Here is a 25086-nt window from a genome sequence, read left to right as displayed (position 1 = left end):
CTGTCTCGTGAGCCTGCAAACGTGTCAAACTCTCAGCGTACGTTTCGAGAGCCATCACAAGCCACTAGCCACTGATCGATTTCTGACACGTGCCTAACAGCACATTGGTTTGTCACCGTAGATAAGGGCTTTCTTGGAACCCTAACCAGGAGGGTGGAAAGGTCATTTGGGTGAGGGGAAACCAGTATATATGGGGAAGCAATGCGATGAACCCGGGAATTGGAGAGCCTAAGATTGGGGCTCTGAAAAATCGTTGAGAGAGTCTGTGGAGTTTTCGAGGTTTGTAATCAGAGAGAAGGGCATAGTTGGGAATGCAGAGAGATGGTAGGAGCTTCGCTGACAAAGCCTGAGTTGAGTTGGCGAGCCAAACGGTGTCTCGGCGGCAGGACTTGCCACCGGAAACACGTGGAGGACGGGTGACCGTCTGATCTCCATCTTCTTCTTCTGCTCCGATTTTTCTTCCGTTTTCTGCTAAAGCAGCAGTCTCTTTGGTTTCTTTGTTTTTTTTTTCTCTGTAATTAAGTGAAAGTAGGTAGAAGGAAGAAATGGGTGAGAAAGGCGGAGATGGAAACTCCACTTTGCTCCACGGGAAGTACGAGCTGGGACGGCTTCTGGGTCACGGTACTTTTGCGAAGGTGTACCACGCGCGAAACTTGCAGAGCGGGAAGAGCGTGGCGATGAAGGTGGTGGGGAAAGAGAAGGTGATAAAGGTGGGGATGATGGATCAGATCAAGAGGGAGATCTCGGTGATGAAGATGGTGAAGCACCCCAACATCGTCTACCTCCACGAGGTGATGGCCAGCAAGTCCAAGATCTACTTTGCCATGGAGCTCGTGCGCGGCGGTGAGCTTTTCTCAAAGATTGCTAAAGGCCGCCTGAAAGAGGACCTGGCCAGAGTCTACTTCCAGCAGCTCATCTCCGCCATCGATTTCTGCCACAGCCGCGGCGTCTACCACCGTGATCTCAAGCCCGAAAATCTCCTCTTAGACGAAGAGGGCAATCTTAAGGTCACCGACTTCGGGCTCAGCGCGTTCACGGAGCACTTGAAGCAAGACGGGCTTTTGCACACAACTTGTGGAACTCCGGCGTATGTGGCTCCGGAGGTCATCGGAAAAAAAGGCTACGACGGCGCTAAAGCCGACCTCTGGTCCTGCGGTGTCATTCTTTATGTTCTCCTCGCCGGATTTCTACCGTTCCAGGATGATAACCTCGTCGCCATGTACAGGAAGATTTACCGCGGAGATTTCAAGTGCCCGCCTTGGTTCTCCTCCGACGCGCGCAGGCTCGTCACGAAGCTGCTCGACCCGAACCCGAATACCCGTATCAACATATCCAAGATCATGGACTCTTCCTGGTTCAAGAAATCCGTCCCCAAGAACATGAAACCCAACGAGGCGGAATTCGACGACTCCGTTTTGGAGAAATCGAGCAAAAAGTCGGAGACTCTGAACGCCTTCCACATAATCTCGTTGTCGGAAGGGTTCGACCTGTCGCCGCTCTTCGAGGAGAAGAAGAGGGAGGAGAAGGAGGAGCTGAGATTCGCTACGACGAGGCCGGCGAGCAGCGTGATATCGAGGTTGGAGGAGGTTGCCGCCAAGTCGGGGAATTTCAGCGTGAAGAAGAGCGAGTCGAGGGTGAGGCTTCAGGGCCATGAGAGTGGACGCAAAGGGAAGCTAGCTATTGCAGCGGAGATCTTCGCCCTGACGCCGTCGTTTCTTGTCGTCGAGGTAAAGAAGGACAACGGTGACACCCTGGAGTACAACCAGTTCTGCAACAAGGAGCTCCGGCCGGCGCTCAAGGACATACTATGGACCTCCCCTGCAGACAATTCCGCTCTCGCTTAAGGAAATATTATTAATTAATTAATCTGTATTTACATGTTTGGTTGATTGTTGTTTTTGTTATCGTTGTTATTGTTATTATTGTTCTGAATTAAGGTGGCAAATTGAATGGCCATGGCCGTTGTCTTGAATTTGTGTTTTTGGATTGATGTTCGATTGAAAAGCTGATTCACAAACATTCTCAGTCGTTGATTCATCGTCGTCTGTGCTGATGTTTCCATGTTTGTTTGAGCCTGCGCAAGTGGATGGTTCTCTGTTCATTCACATGGGCCTGTCATATTTTCTGCTTTTCACTATTCTAAATAAAGTAAATAATTCATTCTCCTGAGAATGAGATAGGTTGAAATTTTGTGATATCTTCGTCATAAATATCTTATGTGTCACTTAAAAGTTGCTACTAAATGCTTTACACGACATCAATCAATGGATTTGATTTTAGTTTCTGTAGATTTAATTTGTTTTTTTTTTTTGTGTTTAAAAGCTTATTTAAAAATTGTACTCTAATTAGATATTTCGGAATTTTTCATTTTTAATACATAATATTATGGGATGTTTATCTTCCAACCTATTATTGGTCTTTATTGGATTACAAATTTTAGTTGTATTTATATTTGTAAGTGGAAAACCCTCTCCAAATTACATCTTCAACTTCTTACATAGGGCTGTCAATTTGTCGTGGGAACCCGACATAAACCAAACACAAAATTAAATGATTATGGCTGATGAGTTTGATCCATTTAATTAAATATGGATTGAGTTAGTGTTTGACATTTATGATCTTATATTTATGCTTTTGATAAAACCTGAACTAACACTCAATATAATAGAAGGTAATTTTTAACATGACTCGTGAACCCAATACAAAATTATAGAGTTAGGGTTTAGGAGTTTGATTCGTTTAATTAAATTGATTAAGTTAAAGTTGATTTATATAATCTTATACACATGTCTCAATATAACCCGAACTCCACAGATAAACACATGATGAATTGTCACATCTATTCTTACCTAAGTTCTTTGCTTCCATGGGATAAGTTCTATATAGAACAAGATTTTTTTTTTTTTCATTATTGTTTTAAAAATATGATAAATATAATCTCGCTTCTTTTTCTGCACAGAAATTCAAAATTTGTTAAAGATGATTGCATGGTCTTTCATGGGTGGAAAAATTCCATCATTGGGCCTCCTCTTTTGAATGAGACCAAGACATTGTTATCTAATTAGCTCCCCCGTTTCTCAATTATTGTCGTGTCGTTCCCATCAAAGGTTCCCATCCCTGTCGTTTAACTTTTTACAAGCCCTCATGATCCCCTCTTGTTCATCTGACTCTTCCCTTTCATTTTGGCTCATCTTTTAGGTCAAGGGAGACCTAATTTATGTGATAAATTTTTGATGAATTTCCGTATGTAAACAATTATGCAGAAAATTCAAAATATTTATGGACACATTAGCCATATTCTGAAAAAAAGAAAGAAAAACTAGTCTTGTCATATTTATTTCTATAATTCAAATTGACTCAATAGACATCCCATGTGTGATATTACTCTCTATATCTAAATAATCGACAGGACCCCATAAGGGGGTGGCCTTGCTAGCAAGGGTATGTAGGATTGCCCATGCTTCCCACTGCAAATGGAGAAAGATCTTCCTTTAACAATTGGAATTTGCATTTGTCCTGATGTTTCCCTCTGCAAATGTCTTTGACAAGTGGGATCAATTAAGGCAATTAATGATTAGCAATTTTTGTTTTGCATGATTAAGAGAAGCACTAGTCATTTCTTTCCAGCTAAAATGACGAAAATATTTCATGCCAACTATCAAAATAAATACATATAACCTTCCTTTGTTTCGTATTTTTTATTTGTTTTGACTTATTTCGGACCAAATAAGAGTTTATTACCCTATTTTCAAAATATGTTCAACGTCAAAGGGTATTATTTAGGTAAGCCCTTAAAGAAAAAGCAATCTATATATTTTACCTTTCGAAGGTAAAATTGGATAGCGATCGCATGCAATACTTAGGGTATTACACACATTGCAATAGTTAATCGGGATTGTTCAATTTAAATGAATATATAGTCCAGAAAGTGACAACACATATAAAAATGAGAGATGCGGTTTGCACTCATGTAAGTTATAAGGGTGGCGAAACCACTCTTGTGGCCTAAAAGGGTGGTTTGGCCACTTCAATAATAATGTTGGGTGGGCGGAGTGAACCACTTCTATAGCTGAAAAAAAAAGTGATTTGGCCACTTGCAAATAAGAGATATTGCACGAAATTTCAATCCAAAGAAAAGTGATGCCTTTAGGACTTTGTCGGACTAGCTGTTCATTTTTCAACAACTTGGTTCTTAGCAATTTAGGAGACCCCATCATGTTGAACAACAGTTTGTGATTACTAAGGCAATCCCCTTAGTTTGGCTGTTTTCTCATACTTGTACAAGCTAGGCATTCAATTCTGATTTCAATTTGAAGAAAGACAACAGAACATAGAACATATAAAGAGACAGAAATAGATGACAAAAGTTGCTTTTTTTTTGGGAAGTCAAGTTAGTTGAGTGGTCACGACTCACCAGCTAGCTTGCTTGGATGATTTGAAAGGCAATTTGCATTTATTTTGGCGTGTGTATGGTACTTCTCAATCTGCCCTACAAATGTGAACCAAATGTGCTCACACAAAATGACTCTCATGTTAGTGTGTTCGTTCGTTGCTTGTTATTAAAAAAAAAAGAACATTATATCTATTGGGTCCTCATGCCTTGTTAATTATCCTTTAAAATTAATTTGTGCGACTTTTATAGTACAGATTAAGTACGTATTCCACAATAATAAGACATTAATTTAAATCACAAAGCACATAATAAGAAGCATCCTCAGATAAATTAAAATTAACGCATATTAAACACATGACAATGACTATCTAATGTCACGATATTGCAAAATTAATGAACCAAACCATTAACATATGAATAATGTAACCTGCAGGTACATATTTGTTCAGCAAGTTCTATATATATATATAGAGAGAGAGAGAGAGAGAGGGGGAGAGAGAGAGAGAGAGAATTCACAAGACACTGAGATTGACTCTGTCTCTCTCTTTCTTCTAATTATTTAGTATTTTAAAATTGGTACGATTTCCATCTACATAATAAAACCAATTATCAGAGTGATGATTATGTTAACCATGCATGCTATCGGTAGATGATCCCTTCTAACATAAAGGTTATATGCTTTTGTGATATTGACAGTGATGATTTTAAATCCGAAGGAGTTGGACTAGTGGTGGAGGCTGCTTCTAGGAATATTACCCCTTAAGGTTTTGAGTTCAAAACTTCCTAGGTGCTTACCTGCATCTTGAGGCCAGCTACCCGGGTAAAGACCGTGACTCAATGTCTAATGCTTTGAGTGGTGCGGAGTATAGGACCAGGGATTGGTCTAGTGAATCTTGGCTGGGCCTCTACGCTTGGTTTGCAGTCGACACGCAAAGTGAGGCAGAACCAAGGTACTGTCTGGCCTATAGATGAAACTAGGATCACCCTAATAAAAAAAATAAATAAATAAAATGATGATTTTATAACCCATAACTTCCTTGTCGATCGATCCATTTATGTTTGAATAAGTTTTCTTTTTAGACGAGTTGGAAGGAAATTCTTCTATTTTAGTTTATTAAATTGAGATATATTCTTAAAGTATGTAAAATGAATGTGAAAATCACTTGTTTTTCTTAGAATTACTATCAAATCATATATAGTGTATGTCTCACATTAGTTATGTATATATATTATTGGCCTGGCCTGTATATATAAAAGCTCATTCTGTATAGTGTTTAATGTAATTCACTATACAACCTTATTTTCAACATGCTTTAACCATCTATTCTAGTAACCTAAGCATTCAATCAAGTGCAAATACGAGGCTACAACACGGCTAGGAACCCCTTCCCATAGCAACTAGGGATCTAAAAGCTCCAAATTTGAAGTACTTTTTGGTTTCTATTTGAATATTAAAAGGCTAATATTGTTATAATATTAATTAAATAACTAAATTTACCAATTTTTTTTTTTATCAACTTAATTAAACTTTTGATATAATTTGTGATTTAACTTTGTATCAAAACAAAAATTTTAAGCTCAAACACTTTCTTCATAATTTACTTCCTATTTTAGTTAAATATGTCACGGTATAAACAATGATTTAACAATCGGTGTCGGTACAGTACGAACATCTTTCTAACAAGTTGTTGATGAATTTCGTTCACGTGAAAATAATGTACTTGTCAATTTAATGTTTGGGGCAGGATCCCACTTGCCTTCATGGCACATGGGTAGAAACTAAGACTGCAATGAAGCTATATATGTCCATGGCTATTAATATTTCAGACTTAATATGATTAATCACAATAATAATATTATTATTATTGTGATCAGTATTATGTGGGGGAGGCATTAGATTCAAGAAGGTGACCTCTTTCTTTCTTTAATCATAATTACAATTTACAAACCATATTATATAAAACAATTTTTGGGAAGCTCTTGGCAGTATTGGACGGTGCTAGCTAATCCCTGTACAAGTAGGAATACTTTTTAATTATAGTGGTGATGTTAAGTCATGGTATAGTGATTGATAATCACTTCTACCTACCCAGAATTATGAACCATCCTCCTCATCATGATATTAATTATGTTCCTTAATTTGTAAATTGCTTATTAGAGTTATTAAACACGATTGATTTGTCTTGTAATGATGATTTCAGCTCCACATTCTGGGCCCAGAACATGCTTCAAAATTCTCCGGCGCCCACAGATCAGAGATAATGTGGATGGATTAACTGGCATCTCCTGTAAATTCTATCTGAATATCATGAAATTCGGTCAGAAAATTAATGAGGCAGTGTTGAGGGTGAAAATGTGATTAGTAAAATTTGCTAACTGCTTAGGAGCATTCCCAGCAGCTTTCTTGTCATTTTCCCTACATTTAAAGATCAAAACTACATTTTACTTCCCTATCTACATACATTTCATAATAACTTCTATTTATCATTCCCTATACTAATTAAATATCATTTATTTACTTTTCTTTATTTTATTTTTCTTTATTTCCCTATTTTTTTAATGATTTAAGAGAGAGAATGAGTTGTTTTCTATTTTAATAAGCACAAGGATTGCTACGGTGCAACCCTATACATTGGGTTGTACTGTAGCGATCCTAATGTTTAGAGGTGATATAAGGAATCTGTTGTGGGTGGCTTTTTGTGACTTTTTTGACATTTTTCCTAAACTTAAGGAAGGGAACCACATATAGGGAAGCTGCTGTGAATGCCCTTAGTGGTTAATAACCCTGATAACCACTTTTTTTAAAAAAAAAAAAATTAAAAAGAAACATGCCAATTCATATATATATATATAGGCGGTTAGCAGTTAGTACGGTTAGTGAACGGTTAATAACCACCCTTATTAACCCATAAGTGTGGTGCTTCGGTGTATCGATCGTATGAGTTTGTTTATATTTGATTAGAGGTTGAAATCAAAAGCTATCCTCACTATTTCTGTTATGCCTGGCTTTGTGTTCAAACACAAGGAAAGATATAATAAATGAAAGAAAATTACTAGACATATGAGTCTGGGACTTACTACGTCATAAAAACCAAGCTCCAATTTCTTAATGGGCCCCCGAAGTAAATGGGTTGGTACACCCGCACTCTCAAGCATTATTATTATTATTATTATTATTATTATTATTATTATTATTCTTTCAGGTGAAATTTCATTAATAAAAGAAAGAACAAATACAAAAGGAGTTGGATAGAACACCCCCACAAAAACTTCAGTATAAACATTAGATTGCAAAATAAAAACATAACATCTGACAATTTGGCAAATAAATGAAACCGTCTAATAGTTTTTTGAAACATAGTTTAAGATAGGTATTTGAGGTAGTTCTGTTGATAGCCCGAAATACATTTCAAGATAGGTATTTGAGGTAGTTTTGTAAATGGACTATCTGAAGAAACAATTACTAGTTCTGTAGATGGACTATCTGAAGAAACAACTATTGTGACTGCAAGAGACCTTGAAAGCCACAATATGATAACACTAACAATGACAGAACCGGAGTTGGTGTAAAGGATGATTACTACGATGTCCAACAAAGGAAGAGTCTAACGGAGGATGTGGTTTGGCAACGGTTTCCGTCAAAATTTCAGATGCAAGTTCAGAATGAAAAGTTATCTATTAGGGAGTTGTCACTTTTTAAATCTCAGAGAGCTCATTGCAAATTTGGCTCAATCCCATAAACTGATTTTGTATCCTTTCCTAATCTTTGTTCCATTTAAGAGTACAAAAACACTTGCACAGAATTAATAGTATTCTGCTAAGTTGATACCTTAGCAGCACAAAGAGAAACTGTCCATTTGGCATCACATTGATTCCTGAAAATCATCAATATATATAGCATTGTTCACTGAACTACAAACTGCTAGCTGCACAAATAAATAAATAAATAGCAGAAGTGCACTATACAATTAATGTTATTTATATCAATCCACAATATCAGTAAATCAGAATTACTGATTTCCTGGAATTATCTTTTCATGCTTAACAATTCATGTATGACTGTTTTATCTCTCAAATTAGTTGCTTGTTATCAGTATAATGTCATTAAAAACCTTCAGAAGTAATCCAAACAATGGTATCTTTCTAAAGAATGGATAGTTCATCAAAAGGCCTAAATCTCCTAAATATATATATATACCTCAAGCAAAAAATTTGAGGCAATACTATTATAGGGTCTAATGAGAAATCTGAGACAACCTAATACCCCCCCAAAAAAAATTTCCACTAGCAAATCATATATGCTTCAGATGATTTGTACGCCAAAGAGCCTAAAACCTTTTTTTTCAGTTTCATGTGTTGGCTTGAGTCCCTTGAGTTCCTCTTCAAGTTTCTTCTCATCAATATCATTGTCAATATGATGAGTTACTTCAAGCCTTAGTTCCAGCTGCTTCCCAACATATTGGTTTGCCTGCTCATAAACCAATCTGTCACTGTTTTCACCCCTGATAACATCAATGATGCAGAATGAGTTTGCATCTTTTGCTACTTCTTTGCACTCGCACAAGTAGAAACTAATACTATCATTAGCCTTCAAATATCTCTCCTTCACAAACTTATTCCAACCTCTTGTAAACACAAAGCTCTGGCTGCTCTTCCAATAGCAGTAACGAAATTTCCATGACCTCATCATTCTGTCATAGAAAGTTAGCTGCACATCTTCCATGGAGGAGCCCCCTTCTGCATTATCTTCAGCAGTTTCAGAAATACGTGGGAAGTACTTAATGGCATATTTCTTTGGGATGACAAGCCTATTTAGCTTTCCAACATCACTAGGAGTAAGCTCCTTTTGGAAAAGTTGTTTGCACAATACTCCTTTACTCTGCAGCCTAGCCAAGTTCAAACTACTCTCTGTTTCCGCAATATGTGAACGCGTCCTTAGAAACTCTTCAAACTTCAATTGATACGAACCATCCTTTATCATGTTGAGGACAGCTTCAGTACTATACAGATTTTGAAAGTTTGGCTCTTCAACAGTGGTGTCAGTCAATGGAAAGTTTTTGTGGGAATCTCCACTCCGAAGCTTGATGGCCGCGCTATCATAAGCCATGGCTGCTTCTTTTTCCGACTTGAAAGTGCCGAGCCAAATCCGTTGGTGATTGGCATATATTTGTGCGCCCCAATGCCCGTTTGGTTGTGGTACAACACCTTTGAATCTCATAATGACATTGCTACCATGTCTTGCACGCTTTTTCGCAGGAAGCGGGTAAGTGGTGCTGCTCGAATCAGAATCTTCAGCGGTTGCATTCACTCTGCCATTTGATATCATGCTTGACATGTCCTCTTCCATTATAATTCTGCAGAAATAGTAAGTCACAGTCAATACTTATTGTTTCAATTTGAAGTAAAGAGATGTGGCAACAAATGAAACTCATCGATCTTTAGAGGCACCAGTTACTATATGAATCAGATTTTCTTTTTCGTAAAAAAGATGTGGTAACAAATGGAACCCATTCATAGCTGCAGTACAATTAGATGAAATTAATTTTGTCATCTCAAGTAGGAAACCAAGACAAGAAAATGGAGTGCCCCCCAATCCCCCCTTGACTGTTTTAGACTCGACTATTCTTTTTTTAAAAGATTTGCAATTTAAATGTTTGCTTTTTAACTACTAGTAAATAATGCTCCCTCTTCTTTTTCCACTTTTATCACATTGAAATACAAAGCAAAATTTACCAAAAGGAAAGAAGAAAAAATAATGCTTCATCTGTGGGTTTGAGAGTGAATCAAGAAACACCAACATAAGTTTCTTATATTTTTCCAGTTTTATACCAACACTTTTTTTTTAAGGTTTTGGTGCATTTCCCGGACTTGAAAGGCTCTATATATGCAAGAAACAAAAGGTATACAACTGACAGATTATTTGTAAGCACCACCAACAACAAGAAAGAGTACTTGGTTTCAAATATGTCTTAGTCTTCAAGACATGCCAATACATTATATAAATCAAGCTTTTAGAATAATGGTTCTGTAATTAAGGAGTTAAGGGCCTTAACTCCTTAAAAAGGAAAGGTTCAAAAAAATGCGTGTTAGACTCCATTCATTGAGGGGAGTCTTAGCCCACATGTGAAAATGAGTGTTTTAATGATGATTTAGATGGTTAAATTCACTATTTTCTATCAATTTAAACTTTTGGAACAAGTAGTAATTTATCACAAGCAACTTGAGAACAAAACAGAGTATACACCAAACTAAGAATAAATCCAAAAGATACCCATAAGAATTGATCCAAAGTAACAAGAAGCCCACATCGTGAGTTGCCAAGCTCAACCAACCACTCTATTGAACCAAATTATCAAAAAAGTAAAAACTCAAAGAACTTCTAGCTAGCAGCAATATTTTGGTCACTTGAGCATGTTCCAGCCAAAAAGTCTTGCCAAATTACTGTGTTATCCCCTGCATTAACTTTCCACTTTCTATCAAAATACCTTCTAGCCTTCCATCGCCTACTGCATATATCATATATCCTTCCTCCAAGTGATATGACGGGAAACCTCGACATGGCAGGGCCTTTCAGACCCACACTTGTAGAATAAACTTCGGACCCATACACCGCATCCTCGTAAGTTTTCTTACATTGATCAAGGTAAACCGCTAGCTTTTACACTAGGAGATGTGGCCCCAAGGGAGAGTTTGTACCTATCAAGTCTCGAATTTGGGATTTATGGGGTGATACTCCCTAAGACCACAATCCTCAACCACTAGGCCAACCCCTTGGGAATGGAATATGGAAACTAGTAGCTCCTCATACACATTACTAGCTACTGCTGGGGAGGCTTGCATATAAATTGATTTAAGGCCAAAGATAAGGCCATCGGATCTTCAAGTAAGATAGATAGTACTGTTCTAAAGCATATATAAGACATTTTAAGTAGAAAATCAGCTGCACCAAATGGCTTGGGAGAAAAAGATTAGGGCATGTGTGGCAGCTGACCCTTTTTTTAAATTGGTAAGTAACACACGCACCCGGGGGAACTTGAACCCGCAACCTCACCCTCCACCTTGCTACATTGGTGCTGACTTTGCAATGTTGTTGTAGCATTGCAACCTGTGTTGTTATGGAAACAACACACAGAGAAGGTCACGAGAGATGTAACAGATTCAGGTCTCAATAGAGTCTGCTATATTTCATACTTAAAACTCTTATTCAGCTTCTGTAGTTGCTGATATATCACTCAACAACAGTTTCGGTACTAAATGGCGTAATAACGCATTGTTATATCACACATTCTATATTCAAGAGTCTAAAATTATATGCAGAAGAGGAAGCATGTTATGTACAATTATCTCCTAATTTCTACTTTTCAATAAAGTAAACATTTTCGCTGGGACAGATAATAGAAAATGGTCTGAGACATACTCTAAAAGCAGTCATGGATCCAAATAAATAGCATCATCTATTTTAACTAAAAATTAAACGCTTCATCTTTTGCAACTTGAGGTACAGTGTTTGACTTGTAATGGCATGCTATCCTCCAAAAGTAAATTCTTTGATAAATTCTTGCTTCTAAAATCATCTAAAAGTACCAGGCTAGTAACAGTTACGCAAGATCACAAGATGAAGCGCTTTTCCCAAATGCTACAATAAGCATACTCAAGCAAAGGACACTCCAGGCTAGATAAAATATAAGAAAGTCAGCAGAACCATAGATATCCCGATTCTGTAAACCACTTTGTCTTATTAGTTCAAATATAATTAGAAGAGGAAATTATTTGCAACTGATCAAATTATGAGATATGTTATAATGCAATAAAAAGACCATTTTTTGCCCATAAAAGTCCTAGGTAGCAAGAGGCTACAAGCCCTATCAGTAGGGGTGGCCACAACAACTATGGATGGGACCCGTGACCTCTTGCCACTAGGACTTTTATGGGCCAAAAATGGTCTTTTTATTGTATTATAACATTTTTCAAACAAAAAATTTCTAGAAGCTTTGTATTAATACCTCGATCATATTGGAGATTTCTTATTAATGATTCATAGGTCAGGTACTTGTCGAGACCAATCAAGAGCTTGATTCTGACCACAACACTTTTGTATGAAAATAGGGTTAAACTACAAAACTTTGACTGTGCACTCTCCATAATCATAGGAACAAGAGAACTGATGCAGCGTGGGTGCAATTGCAAATTAAAACAAACAATACAAGATTCACAATTCTTCTCAAAACCAATAACAAATCAAGGATTTGAGGTAAAACATATAGAAAACCACTCCTATAATGTTTCTTAATGAAAGCCGATGAATACTAATAAAAAACTGCAGTTATAGTTACCCATAACACGTATTTATAGTAACTAGACTCCTAAATCTAATGAAACATTAAATAAATTTATTTAACCAAACTACCGCTACTCGTCCAGACGAGCCTACTTACTCGTTCAGAAGATAACGTGGTTAAACTAAAGAAAACCCTAAAAATCAATACTCGTTTGGAGAGGACTTCGACTAAGCTACCGAATGACCACTACTGAATGACTACTCAGTTAAACGTGTATCAAACGAACTACTGAGTGATACCTTCTATATCTCCATCTTGATTAGCTCGTTTGAACCTGTCTCCGAATGCCACATTGAATGATGCTCATTGATTCCTGCTTGTTTGAACGTGTTTCGAACACCACTCCAAACGAGTCCTTTTGGACCCCTTCCAAAAGCAATCCTAGAAAGCTTGCTCTCGTTCAGACGAATCTTGGACCTGGTTCAGTGTCTGTACATAATTTCTTCATAAATCCAAATGCAATCTAGTCTACATCATTCTCCACGGGTAAGAGAGAATTCGTTCTCAAATTCTAGTCGTCTTTGCCTCGATCTTTCGGATGACTAACCAATCCCTTCCATCCTATTCTTCTCAATACCAACACAACTTGATACCCAAAAAGAAATACCACGCAGCTAATCACATCAAGACTCTGAATAATAGTTTTGAATTCCTCCGCACCAACTTAAGACAATTCAAGTTTCACAAATCCTTTCTTTATTTTCTCAAATTTAATCGAAAAAGGATCAATCATTTCTTCCCTTCGAAAAATAAAATTTTCTTCCATCGTGCATAAATCAACATCAAAATATAATTTAGGATAACTTGATGGAAAATTTTCAATCCCTATGAAATCAACAAACTAATTTCCTCCAAACCCAAATCAAATACTTCACTCTTGCGACTTGTCAAACGCATGATAGACATCATTCTCCTCAACAAAATTTTTTGTGCAAACCGAAAGACTTACCTCCTCTAATAGATCCTTGTCCTCGAGATAGAAGTCGTAGATTGGTGGAAAGGCCCAATCTACCAAAAAGTCTTCTCAACAACTTCATCTTCCTCCACATAAGAAGAATTTGGTACATGGATTTGAGGCTTGCTAACAACAGTCAAGTCTGCTAACTCCGTGCATCAAGCCTTTCATCCTTCCTTTGAAATCGTCTCTCTTTAACGGTAAACTCATCCTCCTCCTCCATGAAAATGCGGATTTGGTTGGCGGCGGCGATCGCTGGCAATGCCCATGGCTACAAATTGTGCCACTAGTGTTCCAATTTCAGCGTCAACTCATTCTTTTTTTTTTTTGATAAGTAAATATGCATTATCAAAGCGCAGAGGGGCGCAACTCTAGTACACAGGGAGTATACAAAAGAGCGACTAAGAGGGAGAAAAAGAAGAAGAGAACATAAGAAGGAAATCAGGGAAACTAATCACTAAGGGTGCTAGCCAACCAGCAGTCCAAGTGAATAGGGTGTACAAGAAAAAGTGAGTGAAATCCTCAATGTTCCTAGACAAGTCCTCGAAACATCTAGCATTTCTCTCGATCCAGATGCACCACATAAGACAAAGAGGAACTATCTTCCACACAACAGCACTACGAGCTTTGCCACCCGCCCACCAAGAATCATACAACCCCCTAACGCTGCCAGGCATCACCCAGCATAAACCAAACCGAGAGAAAACGGCATTCCACAAGATACGCGCGACCCCACAATGAAGAAAGAGATGGTCAACTGACTCCCCATCCGATTCACACATGCAACAACGGTTTATCACAACAATACATCTCTTCCGAACATTATCCAAGGTTAGAGTCTTCCCAAGCACGGCCGTCCAAGCAAAAAAAGCCACTTTCGAAGGAGCCTTGGTGCGCCATAAACTCTTCCAAGGGAAAGGGGAGGGATCTTTAGAAGCAAGAATCCTGTAAAAATATCTAACCTCAAAAATACCTTTACGAGAGGAGATCCACCACATCTGATCATCCCCTACCCCACGCATCAAGTGCGAATACAAGAGAGTGTAAAAAGAGGCCAAGATCTCCACTTCCCAATCATGAACCCTACGAATGAAGGAAACATTCCACTGCACAGAGCCATTTGTACACTCCCTGTTATCCGCAATAGACGCTTCCTTGTTGGAGGCAATATTGAAAAGTCCAGGAAAAGCATCCTTGAGAGGCATGTCACCGCACCAAATGTCCTCCCAAAACCTGATATTGGACCCAAATCCAGGTACCAATCTAATGTGATAATGAAACAACCTCCACCCCCTACTTATGTACTTCCATAACCCGACTCCATGCGAACCACTGGGAAACTCATTCTTTAGTCACTCAAACCAATAATCAACTTGCTCCAACTACTCCTCCAGGTGTTGCAAATTATCGTCCATTGCTTCTTCGCGCTTGTACACATCACCAACATTTGCAAAACGGTTTCCCCCTTCCGCATCCCCTTTGCACCATGGAAAAAAAACCTTGCCTCTAATAGCAACTGATGCAGCGTGCGTGTAGTGGATCGCAAAATAAATAATGCAAAATCTACAATTCTTTCCAAAACCAAGAACAAATCAAGGAATTGAGATAAAAACATATAGAAAACCACTTCTAGAGTGTTTCTTATTGAAAACTAATGAATAATAATCAAAACTTGTGGCTATAATCGCCCATAACAAGTATTTAAAGTAACTAGACTCCTAACTCTAATAAAACATTGAAATAAAGTCGATTGAACCAAACTATTGCTACTCGTCCGAATGAGCCTATTTACTCGTTTCGGAAGATATTGTGATTAAACTCAAGAAACCCTAAAAATCAATACTCATTTGGTCAGGACTTCAACCGAGCTACTGAACGACCGCTATTGCTTGATTACTCGTTTGGACGTGTATCGAACAAACTATCGAATTACACATTATGTATCCTCATCTTGATCAGCTCGTTTGGACCTGTCTCCGACTACCCCTCCAAATGAGGATCACTACATTCCACTCATTTGGACGCGTATCGAACACCACTCCAAACCCCTTCCAGAAACCTTCCTAAAAAGATTGTTTGGATGAGACTTGGACATCGTTTGGATGCCAATTTTTGTACCTAATCTCTTCATAAATTTGAACGCAATCTGGTCTACATTAAGAACTCCCTAATACAAATCAGGCTTTACTAACAAAATCATTGAGCAGGTATTTTACAAAAAAGATCCCAAGGATTAGATGAGCTGGCCCCTACTAAATTGTTCCTAAGCTTCAAGTTGAATAATTGACTCAAAACATAGCAATAGTGTGAAGTCAATTAGTCATTAAAAATTATCGCAACAGTAAAGGAAACTGGCTATGTAATTAAATTAAAAGTTAGATCACATAGAGGGTCTATGAACTATAGCTAGTTGGACAGTTTTGAATGTTGATTTTCCTTGAATTTCAGGATTTCGGAGTAATAGTGTTCCAAAGCACGTCTCGCACTCATGGAACCCTGCACTGTGAATCTCGAAATGTCTCGTTAATGAGGGCAAGCTTCTAGCTCTGATTCTCCTTTGGAGGTTCTTAGGGGATTTTAAACCCCCAATTAAAAGCAAGAAAAAACAACTACACACACACACATGTGTATAATGTCTTGTGAACTCCCTCAAGGCTTTCAGGCTAGGGTGACAATTATCCACGCAGCAAATAATCTTGTTCATGATAAAGGCTCCTATTCAGAAACAACTTTAGAAATGCCTCACATAATAAAGGCCATGAAAGATATTACACAAATAAAGTTAGCATGCAAGTGGAAAAATTATCAAAAACAAAAGCACTACTACTTCTCATTCATTGGTATCTTTTAAGCCCCCATATTCTGTAAAGAGAAAGCTGACGTCAAATCACAGCAGTTTTTTATTTATTTATTTGTGTAAGAATTTCATCAAAACAAAACTGAATATATAGTCAGCCATGCAGGCCCCTAGAAACCTCGAATCAAAACAACACATCTAGTCATTTGAGGTTGTTTTAACCAAGAAAAGTTACACTATTGATAATAAGAAGCTAGACCAAATGAATAGTTGGAGTCTTCTTAAGATAAAAGCAAGCTGTTATTTGATAACAACTCATGTATCACACTTCAGACCAAATTAATTACTAAATACACCTCAACAGACCAAGTTAAAATTGACTAAATAGACTTGGTGAATATTTTCTAGACAAGTGAGTGGTACCGCTTCAGGAAATTAACCTTGCGGTTGATCATTGCAAAACAATTAACTGAAAACTCTCGTGCAAGTTCTAACATAAAACCAACAGGTATGCTGTGTAACACAAAAAAATAGGCCTAAAGTCCTTTAATGTTACATGTCAAGCTCAGGATCAATTCCCTCGTTGGTTTTCGGCCGCCCTGTGCTAATAGATGGTCGGTTAGCTCTCGGGATATTGATGAAAACCTTTCTTGTGGGTTTAATTTCTGTCTTGTGTTGGACTCTAGTTCCTGTATTGTTGGCCTTATTTGAAACTAGGCCACCAAATTTTAAAAAGTGACACTTGCTGTAATGCAAGTCACAATTTCCATTAGCATCTGGCATTACCTTTTTTCTGTTTCTTTTTAACACATTTAAATTGCAATGAAGTGGTATAAGTTGGAAGGAGTTAGTGTTACATAAACTTTGGTGAGTTAAGTGCAAATAAGGTGTAAATTCAGGGGGTTAAATGTATTTTTACCAAAAAAGTTAGGATATATTATTCAAGTATATTGTCCTCTTTTAACGTTTATAAGTACATAAAGAGCTACCAAGAAACATCTCTTATAAGATTTACAAATATCACTTCTTTAATATGTACTTGTCACTTTTTTCTTGTGCATAAGTAATTAAAATGTTATAGAAATAGAGGAAACCTATATATACAAGCAATATATACATAAAATTCTCTTTAAAATTTACGCCGTAAAATTCAAATAACCTATAAAGTTTACAAAGGAAGCTGGGATGTGAACATTGCCAAATTAACTAGCAAACCACTCATACAGCGACTGCAAAAGTAAAGATTTTAGCTCAAGAATAGACAACTCAATTCCATTATATGCGTGATTGTTTTTCTCTCAGTATACTGTCCACATAATACAATGAGGGGCCTCTTTTCAAATAAAATTGCTTCTATGTATTTCAAAAAGACCTTAATCTCAACCACTTTCTGAGGCACCACCTATTGACCACAAAAATAACAAAAAGGGACCACAACTCTAGCAAAGGAGCAAAGAATTAATAGGTGACCCACCATCTTACCAATACACTAGCAATGCAACACCAATCCAACATTTTCGGCTATCCATGATTAAAACCTAAGGCTGCTTTCCAAACAAACAAAAAAAAACCAACTTTCCCAAGGACATAATTGCCCAAATACCCTTCCAAGGACTTCACATGCCACATTACAACCTACTAATGTCTCATGATAGGACCAAATGCTGAATTTACCAATGAGCTTTACCTCAAATGGTGCTAGAGTACCATTTGAGTTAAAGCTCATTGGTAAATTCAGCGTTTGGTCCTATCATGAGACATTAGTAGGTTGTAATGTGGCATGTGCTAAGTTCCATATTGTGATACTAAACTTTATAAGTTATTTTAAGGAATTCCAATTGTAACTTGACTAGTCATTTTGAAGTGAAAGCATAGATGTGGCTAGTGCTTTTCTTGATTCGTTACAAATGGTATCAAAATAACCTAGTAAAGTCATGTGGTATTGGAGCACCGCATGACATGGACATGGCGAGGACATCATATATTTAAGGGGAGGGGGTGGGTGGGTATGTTGGGGGGAAGAGATTTTAGCACCATATTCCAACATTGGGAAGATGATTAGCCTACATAGAGTAGGTGAATTATAAAAGAGCTCATTGGTATTGAGTCTAACATTGGTTCCTTAGTAGGTGAGACTAGACTTTATAAAGAATTCTAAGGAACTTCAATTTCAACTTAACTAGTCTTTATGGAGTGATGGTGCAAATGTAGATAGTGTTTTTCCTAAGTCATTATAAGTATTTCATCCCTTTGTAGCAAGGTGAGGTCATGAATTCAAGTCCCATTAAGTGTGTGTAATACCCCGACTGGGGGAGTTACAGTGTGTAAGTTACCAATTAAAAGAAACGCTGAATTTACCACCATATTTCAGCTTCCAATATAATGCATTGGCCTCATCAAAAAACAAGTGCACTAATTGTAACTCCCAATATTGGAAGGCAAAAATAAATTTGAGACTCCAGGAACGAATTGACAAAAGCTTCTTTCTCTTCAGCAATTTCTTAAAAAGACTTGCCCCCAAATCACACTTTGAAATAATATTGGTTTTGAGAAAAAGTTAACAAGAAAGGCCTTAGAGATTGATGGAGAGATAAAAGAGGATGAGCATATATGGTAGGGAAAGTTGGGTGAGGTGGATAACCTAACTAGACCTAACATCATTTTGGATGGTGGTTCATGGCTCAAAAGTATATTTATACTATGTAACATATATTGGATAAAAGATAACTCATACAATGTATATCACTTATTATATTTTTGAAAGGGAATTCAACTCAATCACGATTGATTTCTAACAATTTCAATAATAAAAAAGAGTTTCTCTTAAATTATGAAAAATGGCTTTGAATTGTCTTTAGGAAAGCTTACTATGATAGAGTACAATAACACGCCACAATAACCACGACTACAACAACACACTACAAAAGTCGAGTAAGAAGCTCCGTAAATATGAAATAAAATCTAGCTCTTCATAAAAGAGTTAGCAGTTCTTATTTTTGCATCTCCATGTAGCCACAAGTGGCTTCAGAGAGAATATATATCATTCATTAATAGTTTGTGATAGCATTCCGCATAGGAACCAAAGGGTACTTCATCTCAACCCAACTTAGTTGGATGTGGATAAGAGGAGATGAGGCAGCAAATAAGAGACTTAATGAAGAACACGATCAACACAACAAGCATGAAGATAAGTGAAGGGCTATTGTAGGAAACTATTAAATGGTAGCTTATCAGATTAGCTAACAATATTCACCTTTATCTTTATCTTAAGTATTTTCTTTCTCTTAGGTAGTTGTTGCTTATTATCGCCAGATTATGTTATTTGTCTTGTTATTATTATCATGTTACCATTGGTTACTAGCCTTAGTATAAAAGCAGGATACGAGTAGCAAGGGAAATCATTGAGAATTGTAATCAAATGTCTGTCTTGTGGTTCGTCTCCAAAAGGATTTCATTATCTATAATATTTATGTTGACCCATCAGTTTGCTACAAATTGACTTGTGGTCTCTCCTATCCGAAAGCAATTTATTATCTATCATATTTATGTTCATCATTGTGGCTTCCCATCAGTTTGCTACAATGACTATCTTTGGGACTAAGATTGCTAAAGTTTCTCATCCCAATTCCCATGTCAATAGCAGCAAGATCATAAGAAAAGTCCAAGCTGGCAGTGAGGTTGGTGAAGCAAAATAAGCTAAGTCTCCCCGCAAAAGAGTATTTGAGCATTGACCTTGTTAAGTAGGCATGAACTGAACCAAGTGTTTGACCATTACATTCTGATCTCTTGCATTAGCAAACCCCCATGTACATAGCATACGCCCTCATAAAATTATAGGCCTAACTTGGCCAGTTTAACTAGGCTTTCCTGAGAACTATCCTAGCATTTATCCTACCCCAGCTCAGGTGATGACCTACTGCAATAAGGGAGTAGGGTTGGCTCAGGATGCAGGCATGTTTCAATCTTCAGGATTAGGATTGTTCTCACCTCCAACAAATTCAATCTGCCAAATGGCAGATTGAATTTGCAGATGATATGCAAAATCATCCGCATATCACATGTATCAGTTCAAGTTGTAGTGTTGAACTCAATTTACATTCTAAATGACTTTTGACTAAAAGATTACATAAATTATTTTATGACTCAAGCCAAGAAATATTATAATTCAGCCGAACCATCTACAGATGATTTTGCTGCATCACTAAACATCTATCAATTCACAATACAACAGTATAAGAAGAAGAGGGACTAGGTACTTCCCGGCTCCCACTCATATTCTTTTAAAAAAATATTACATATTTCTTCTACAAAATACAATATATGATTTCAATTCTTGCAGTGCTATAAAATTTGAAAACTAAAAAGGTATGATAGTTGGTGTTTGGCCGAAATACCAAAGAAATAGGCATATGTGCAAGGGGATGAGGAGAGTGATTTTGGATGTTAGTTAAACAACATTTTGGGAGGAAAAAATAAAAAAGAAAAGCAAGTCTTAGAGCTCTATGTGTGCAGCACATTATACACAGGAAACCGGCCTTGAGGATATTGATATATTTCTCATAGATACCTATGCACTTGGCAGGCGTACGTTGACAGATAATTAGATCTATGGACATGAATTGACACACCTTCCAATTTTGAATTTATCCACTCATTATTTGGTCAAACAGTAAGTCTAAACGAAATAATTGGAATAGGGCATATGCTGATAATCATATCAATTATCTAAACAGTAAGCCTAAACGAAATAATTAGATGAGAAAAACCATGTAGGCGTCAATTCATTCTAGGGTCCAGATAAGTTTTAAATCGACAGCTCAGTTCCTTGACATATTACAGGCAGCACCAGAAGGCCATGTTCATATATGTGTTGCTTGAAATATTACGGTTCGTTCGATAACACTTTTTAGTTGTGATGCGATATAAAGGTAAAAGTAATTTTGAATGTTTTGTGAATATTTTGTGTGTTGAGTTGTTTGTTAATGATTTTGCTTTTTTTGGTTAAAAAACACAAAAGCAAAACTAGAAAGCCTTATCAAACGAGCCCGACAATTTCAGTTTTAATGATTTTGGGAACTTAATTATTGAATAGTTTGTAATTCAAGTTTTTATCATCATATATGATCATGTGATGTCAAATTTATAGCAGGCAAAAACTAGACAGTTACTACCTTGTGAACCAAAGAAAAAAACACCAAAATCACATAAACTAAGACATGTATTAATTAATTAACACAAATCTTAAAGATGGCTGGGAAAGATAAACTCAAAACAATATTATAAAGACCACCCTAAACCACAAATTCATCAATTTGATTTCCTCCTTCGGTCAAATCATTCAATTTTTAAGAAGATGAATCAATTTTCCTTTCTGGGTCAGATTAGGAAGATGAAAGTGATCATTGAATAATATATTTCACAATTTATTTCCTCAAACAATTGCTAGACTGCGAATCCTGTGAACTGCAAATTAATCACTCCTATAAATTCTACAACAATATGAAAGTATGTTAAACACTAATATCAAAGTAGAAGGAAATAAATCCAAAAATTAAACTTAATTTCTTTAATCACAAGTTTACTCAGAAAAGGGAATCTCATGCATGTAGTGTTAATCCTACTTTAATGACTTAACTGCCATCAAAGCAACTAAATTCCATGTATTCAAATAGCCCACAAATCTGACTTTCCAGCAAATAGACAAACAATTATTAACAAAACATAGGCAACATCAGTTGAGAACAAAACATAAAGTCAACAAACTAAACTTATAAAACTGAAATTAAGAGAACAAAAAAAAAAACAGTTACCTGAGTGATTAACCTGAAACAAACGGATGCAGTAGTTTGCCTTTGCCTCCCAACACCAAGCAATAATATATAAGAGCTGAAGAAGAAAATTGTTCCCAATAAATGTAATAAAATAAAATCTAGGAAAATCTGGTAATTGAATTTTAATACTGACCCGAATAAGGGAAATTCCCTCTTCAAAAGCTTTACTCATGGTACCGGGAAGGTGAATATCGACCCAGAGGCGGAAACAATAATTTGTTGCCATATTTAGCAGCGTCTGCACCGACCGACTTTCAAAAGACTTGTAAATCTGCTTTACTAGCGACAAAATCACCAATATATATATATATATATATATATATATATTAAATTAATGCGGTTTTTATGGGAAGAAAATCCTTAAAAAAATAAATATGCCAAAATCACATCCAAACATGCCCTTTTTTCCTTGCATGGAAGAAGAAGATGATGATGCAGAAAGAGGGTTTAACGTGAAGTTTTTGTTTTATTTTTTCCGTTAGAAGAACAGTAAGGAGGCGTACCTTCAAGCACCCTTTCTCCCAAGGAGTACACCATCAAAAGTCACGCTTTCAAGCTCAATCAGAATTAATAACACTAATATACTAATAATAATAATAATAATATAATAATATATATATATATATATATATATATATATATATATTGATGAAATAGGAAAGAAAAAGATATATATATTTTGATGAAATAGGAAAGAAAAAGCCCAGAAAAACGACAAACAATCTAGTAGAGGAAACGAGAAAGGAAAGGCTAATTAAAGTAACTTACCTCTGATGAACTTCACACAAACATTCTTCCACTCGTCAAATCCATTTATCACACACACACATATATATTATATATATAGAGAGAGAGATAAGCATGAAAAGGAGTTAACACATGTGAGAGAGAGGGAGGGAGTATATGGATAAGAACGGAAGGGTTATTATACAGCATGATGTGTCATTTCGATGGGTGCTTTTTGTAGGCTTCTTCTCTTTTTCTCCTGAAGAGAAAGAATGAAGAACATCTGGAGGAAAGAGACATTTACAAAGAGGAAGAAAGAAGAAGAAGAAGAAAGAGGAAGACATGGCAAAAACTGGGAAGCTGACAGAAAGAGAAGTGAGCACGCACTCGCAAAGGTATGCTTTCATACAATTGACTGCAGCGTGTGCTCACTCTCTTCTGTCAGTCTCTTCCATGTTCCTCTTTTGGTAATTTGCTTGTGGTTTATGCAGACTAAAAATGGTAATTTAATACCCTATCACTCCTATCAGTCAGATCTGAAAGAAACCTCAAAACACCCATTTTTGGCAAAAGTACTCACATGCCCATTTACCCTTTTTAAGCTTGTACACCCCAACTGATGATGAACACCAATTAGGGTTTCTCCAACCAAAACCAAAACCAAAACCCTCACTTTCTCTCTTTCCTTTTTTTTCTTTTTTTTTTTCCCCTTCTCTCTCCCTCCACCGACGCTTCGAAACCCTTGCGGAGTTTCAGAGCCTCAGACGCACAGAAAAGAGGGAGAGATTGAAATGATGAGAGCAGGGTGCAAATGGGCACTACTTAGGCCAAGAGGGAAAGGACAGACAAAGGACAAAGTAATTCTACACACGGCACAGTGAGTGAGTGAGTGAGTGATTGAGAGAGAGAGAGAGAGAGAGAGAGAGACTGAAATGTTTTGTCGAGGGATGATTGGTCGGGGAGGAGGTGAGGCAGCATGGAGGAAGGTGTGGATGGGATTGACTTTTACCACTAAAACGATTTTACGGCTTCTGATTTGACCAATATGGAGAAGTTTGGGCCGTCAGATCGTCGTTTGGGTCGATGATGTGGATGTATAATTGGGATGGTCATGAGACTGCGTCAAAGCAGGGAGACAAGATAAAGACGTCCATTTAAGTCTATTGTCCTTTGAAATAACTATTATTTTATGTTATCATGATTAGTTATTTGATTATCACTTTACCAACTATCCTTACACCCAATTGAGAATTGGTGGACATGAATTATATACATATAGTAGGTAAATGCTTGTTATTGAAGCTTTTTTAACGAATTATTTACAAATTTACGTGACAGTTTACCAATATACTTGTAGATGAAATTATGTTCAGGAACTTTCCAACCAAATTATGTTTAGGAACTTCCCATGCCCCGGTCAACGGCCCCTTCTGGCCGCTCCTTCGCCTGCATTACCGCCATCTTTGCTGTCCGTTAGGTTTTCTGCTATTTTTCCGTTTGTTGTTACTTTTCTTTTATTCCCTTTGTTTCCTTGTATTTTATGATGTTTTGCTTGGGTTTTGTGGGTTTTAGTCTCCATTTGTACTTAGGCTGATTTTTGCAGTGGAGACTAGTGCTTCCGGAGACAATACTACATTCTCTTCGGCTCCAAATCTGAATCTTACTAGTGCCATTCCTGCATTAACTACCTTCGGGTGGTTGATAGTGTTCGTTGCTGGGGGTACAGATGGGTTTGGACCTTTTGAGGTTCTTACACTTGTAATTAGGGTTTATGAACCTTTTGAGATTTGTGATCCTTCCTGTATTCCTTTTGCCTTTAAAATAGCTTTATGCGGCCCCTTTGAGAGGACCGGGTTATTTATTTGGCCAATTTCTTACTTTGTTTCGTTTACTTGCACTGTTATTTTTCGTGTTTGAGTTTGTTGTAGGGGAGCCCATCCCTTTTCGATTTTTTGATCACTTGTAACCCTTTTCCTAATTGATTAGGGAAAAAAAAAAGGTTTAAAAGGTCTTTTGAGTTGTTGTACATCTCAATTTAGGACATT

General features: G+C 37.0%; 2 protein-coding genes across 2 annotated transcripts; one reads left to right on the top strand and one right to left on the bottom strand.

The window, feature by feature from the left end:
* The first annotated feature begins 209 nt into the window (after positions 1–209).
* On the top strand, positions 210–2037 carry SIP3 (SOS3-interacting protein 3). The gene has a single exon (XM_059597339.2). The coding sequence runs from the start codon at positions 546–548 to the stop codon at positions 1842–1844; it is 1299 nt and encodes a 432-aa protein (XP_059453322.2). The 5' UTR covers positions 210–545; the 3' UTR covers positions 1845–2037.
* Positions 2038–8349: 6312 nt separating this feature from the next.
* LOC132185862 (AP2/ERF and B3 domain-containing transcription factor At1g50680) lies at positions 8350–22924 on the bottom strand. The gene is made up of 3 exons (XM_059599665.2): positions 22449–22924; positions 22295–22370; positions 8350–9747 (listed from the first exon to the last, which is right to left on the bottom strand). The coding sequence occupies exon 3, from the start codon at positions 9738–9740 to the stop codon at positions 8697–8699; it is 1044 nt and encodes a 347-aa protein (XP_059455648.2). The 5' UTR covers positions 9741–9747; positions 22295–22370; positions 22449–22924; the 3' UTR covers positions 8350–8696.
* Between the last annotated feature and the right edge of the window lie 2162 nt (positions 22925–25086).

Source organism: Corylus avellana, chromosome 7 (assembly GCF_965113065.1).
Source record: "Corylus avellana chromosome 7, dhCorAvel1.hap1.2, whole genome shotgun sequence".
NCBI lineage: Eukaryota > Viridiplantae > Streptophyta > Magnoliopsida > Fagales > Betulaceae > Corylus > Corylus avellana.
This window is presented reverse-complemented; position numbering and strand designations above follow the sequence as displayed.

Coding starts and splice junctions, on each gene's coding strand:
- SIP3 (XM_059597339.2), top strand. CDS start 546: ATGGGTGAGAAAGGCGGAGATGGAAACTCCACTTTGCTCCACGGGAAG.
- LOC132185862 (XM_059599665.2), bottom strand. CDS start 9,740: ATGGAAGAGGACATGTCAAGCATGATATCAAATGGCAGAGTGAATGCA.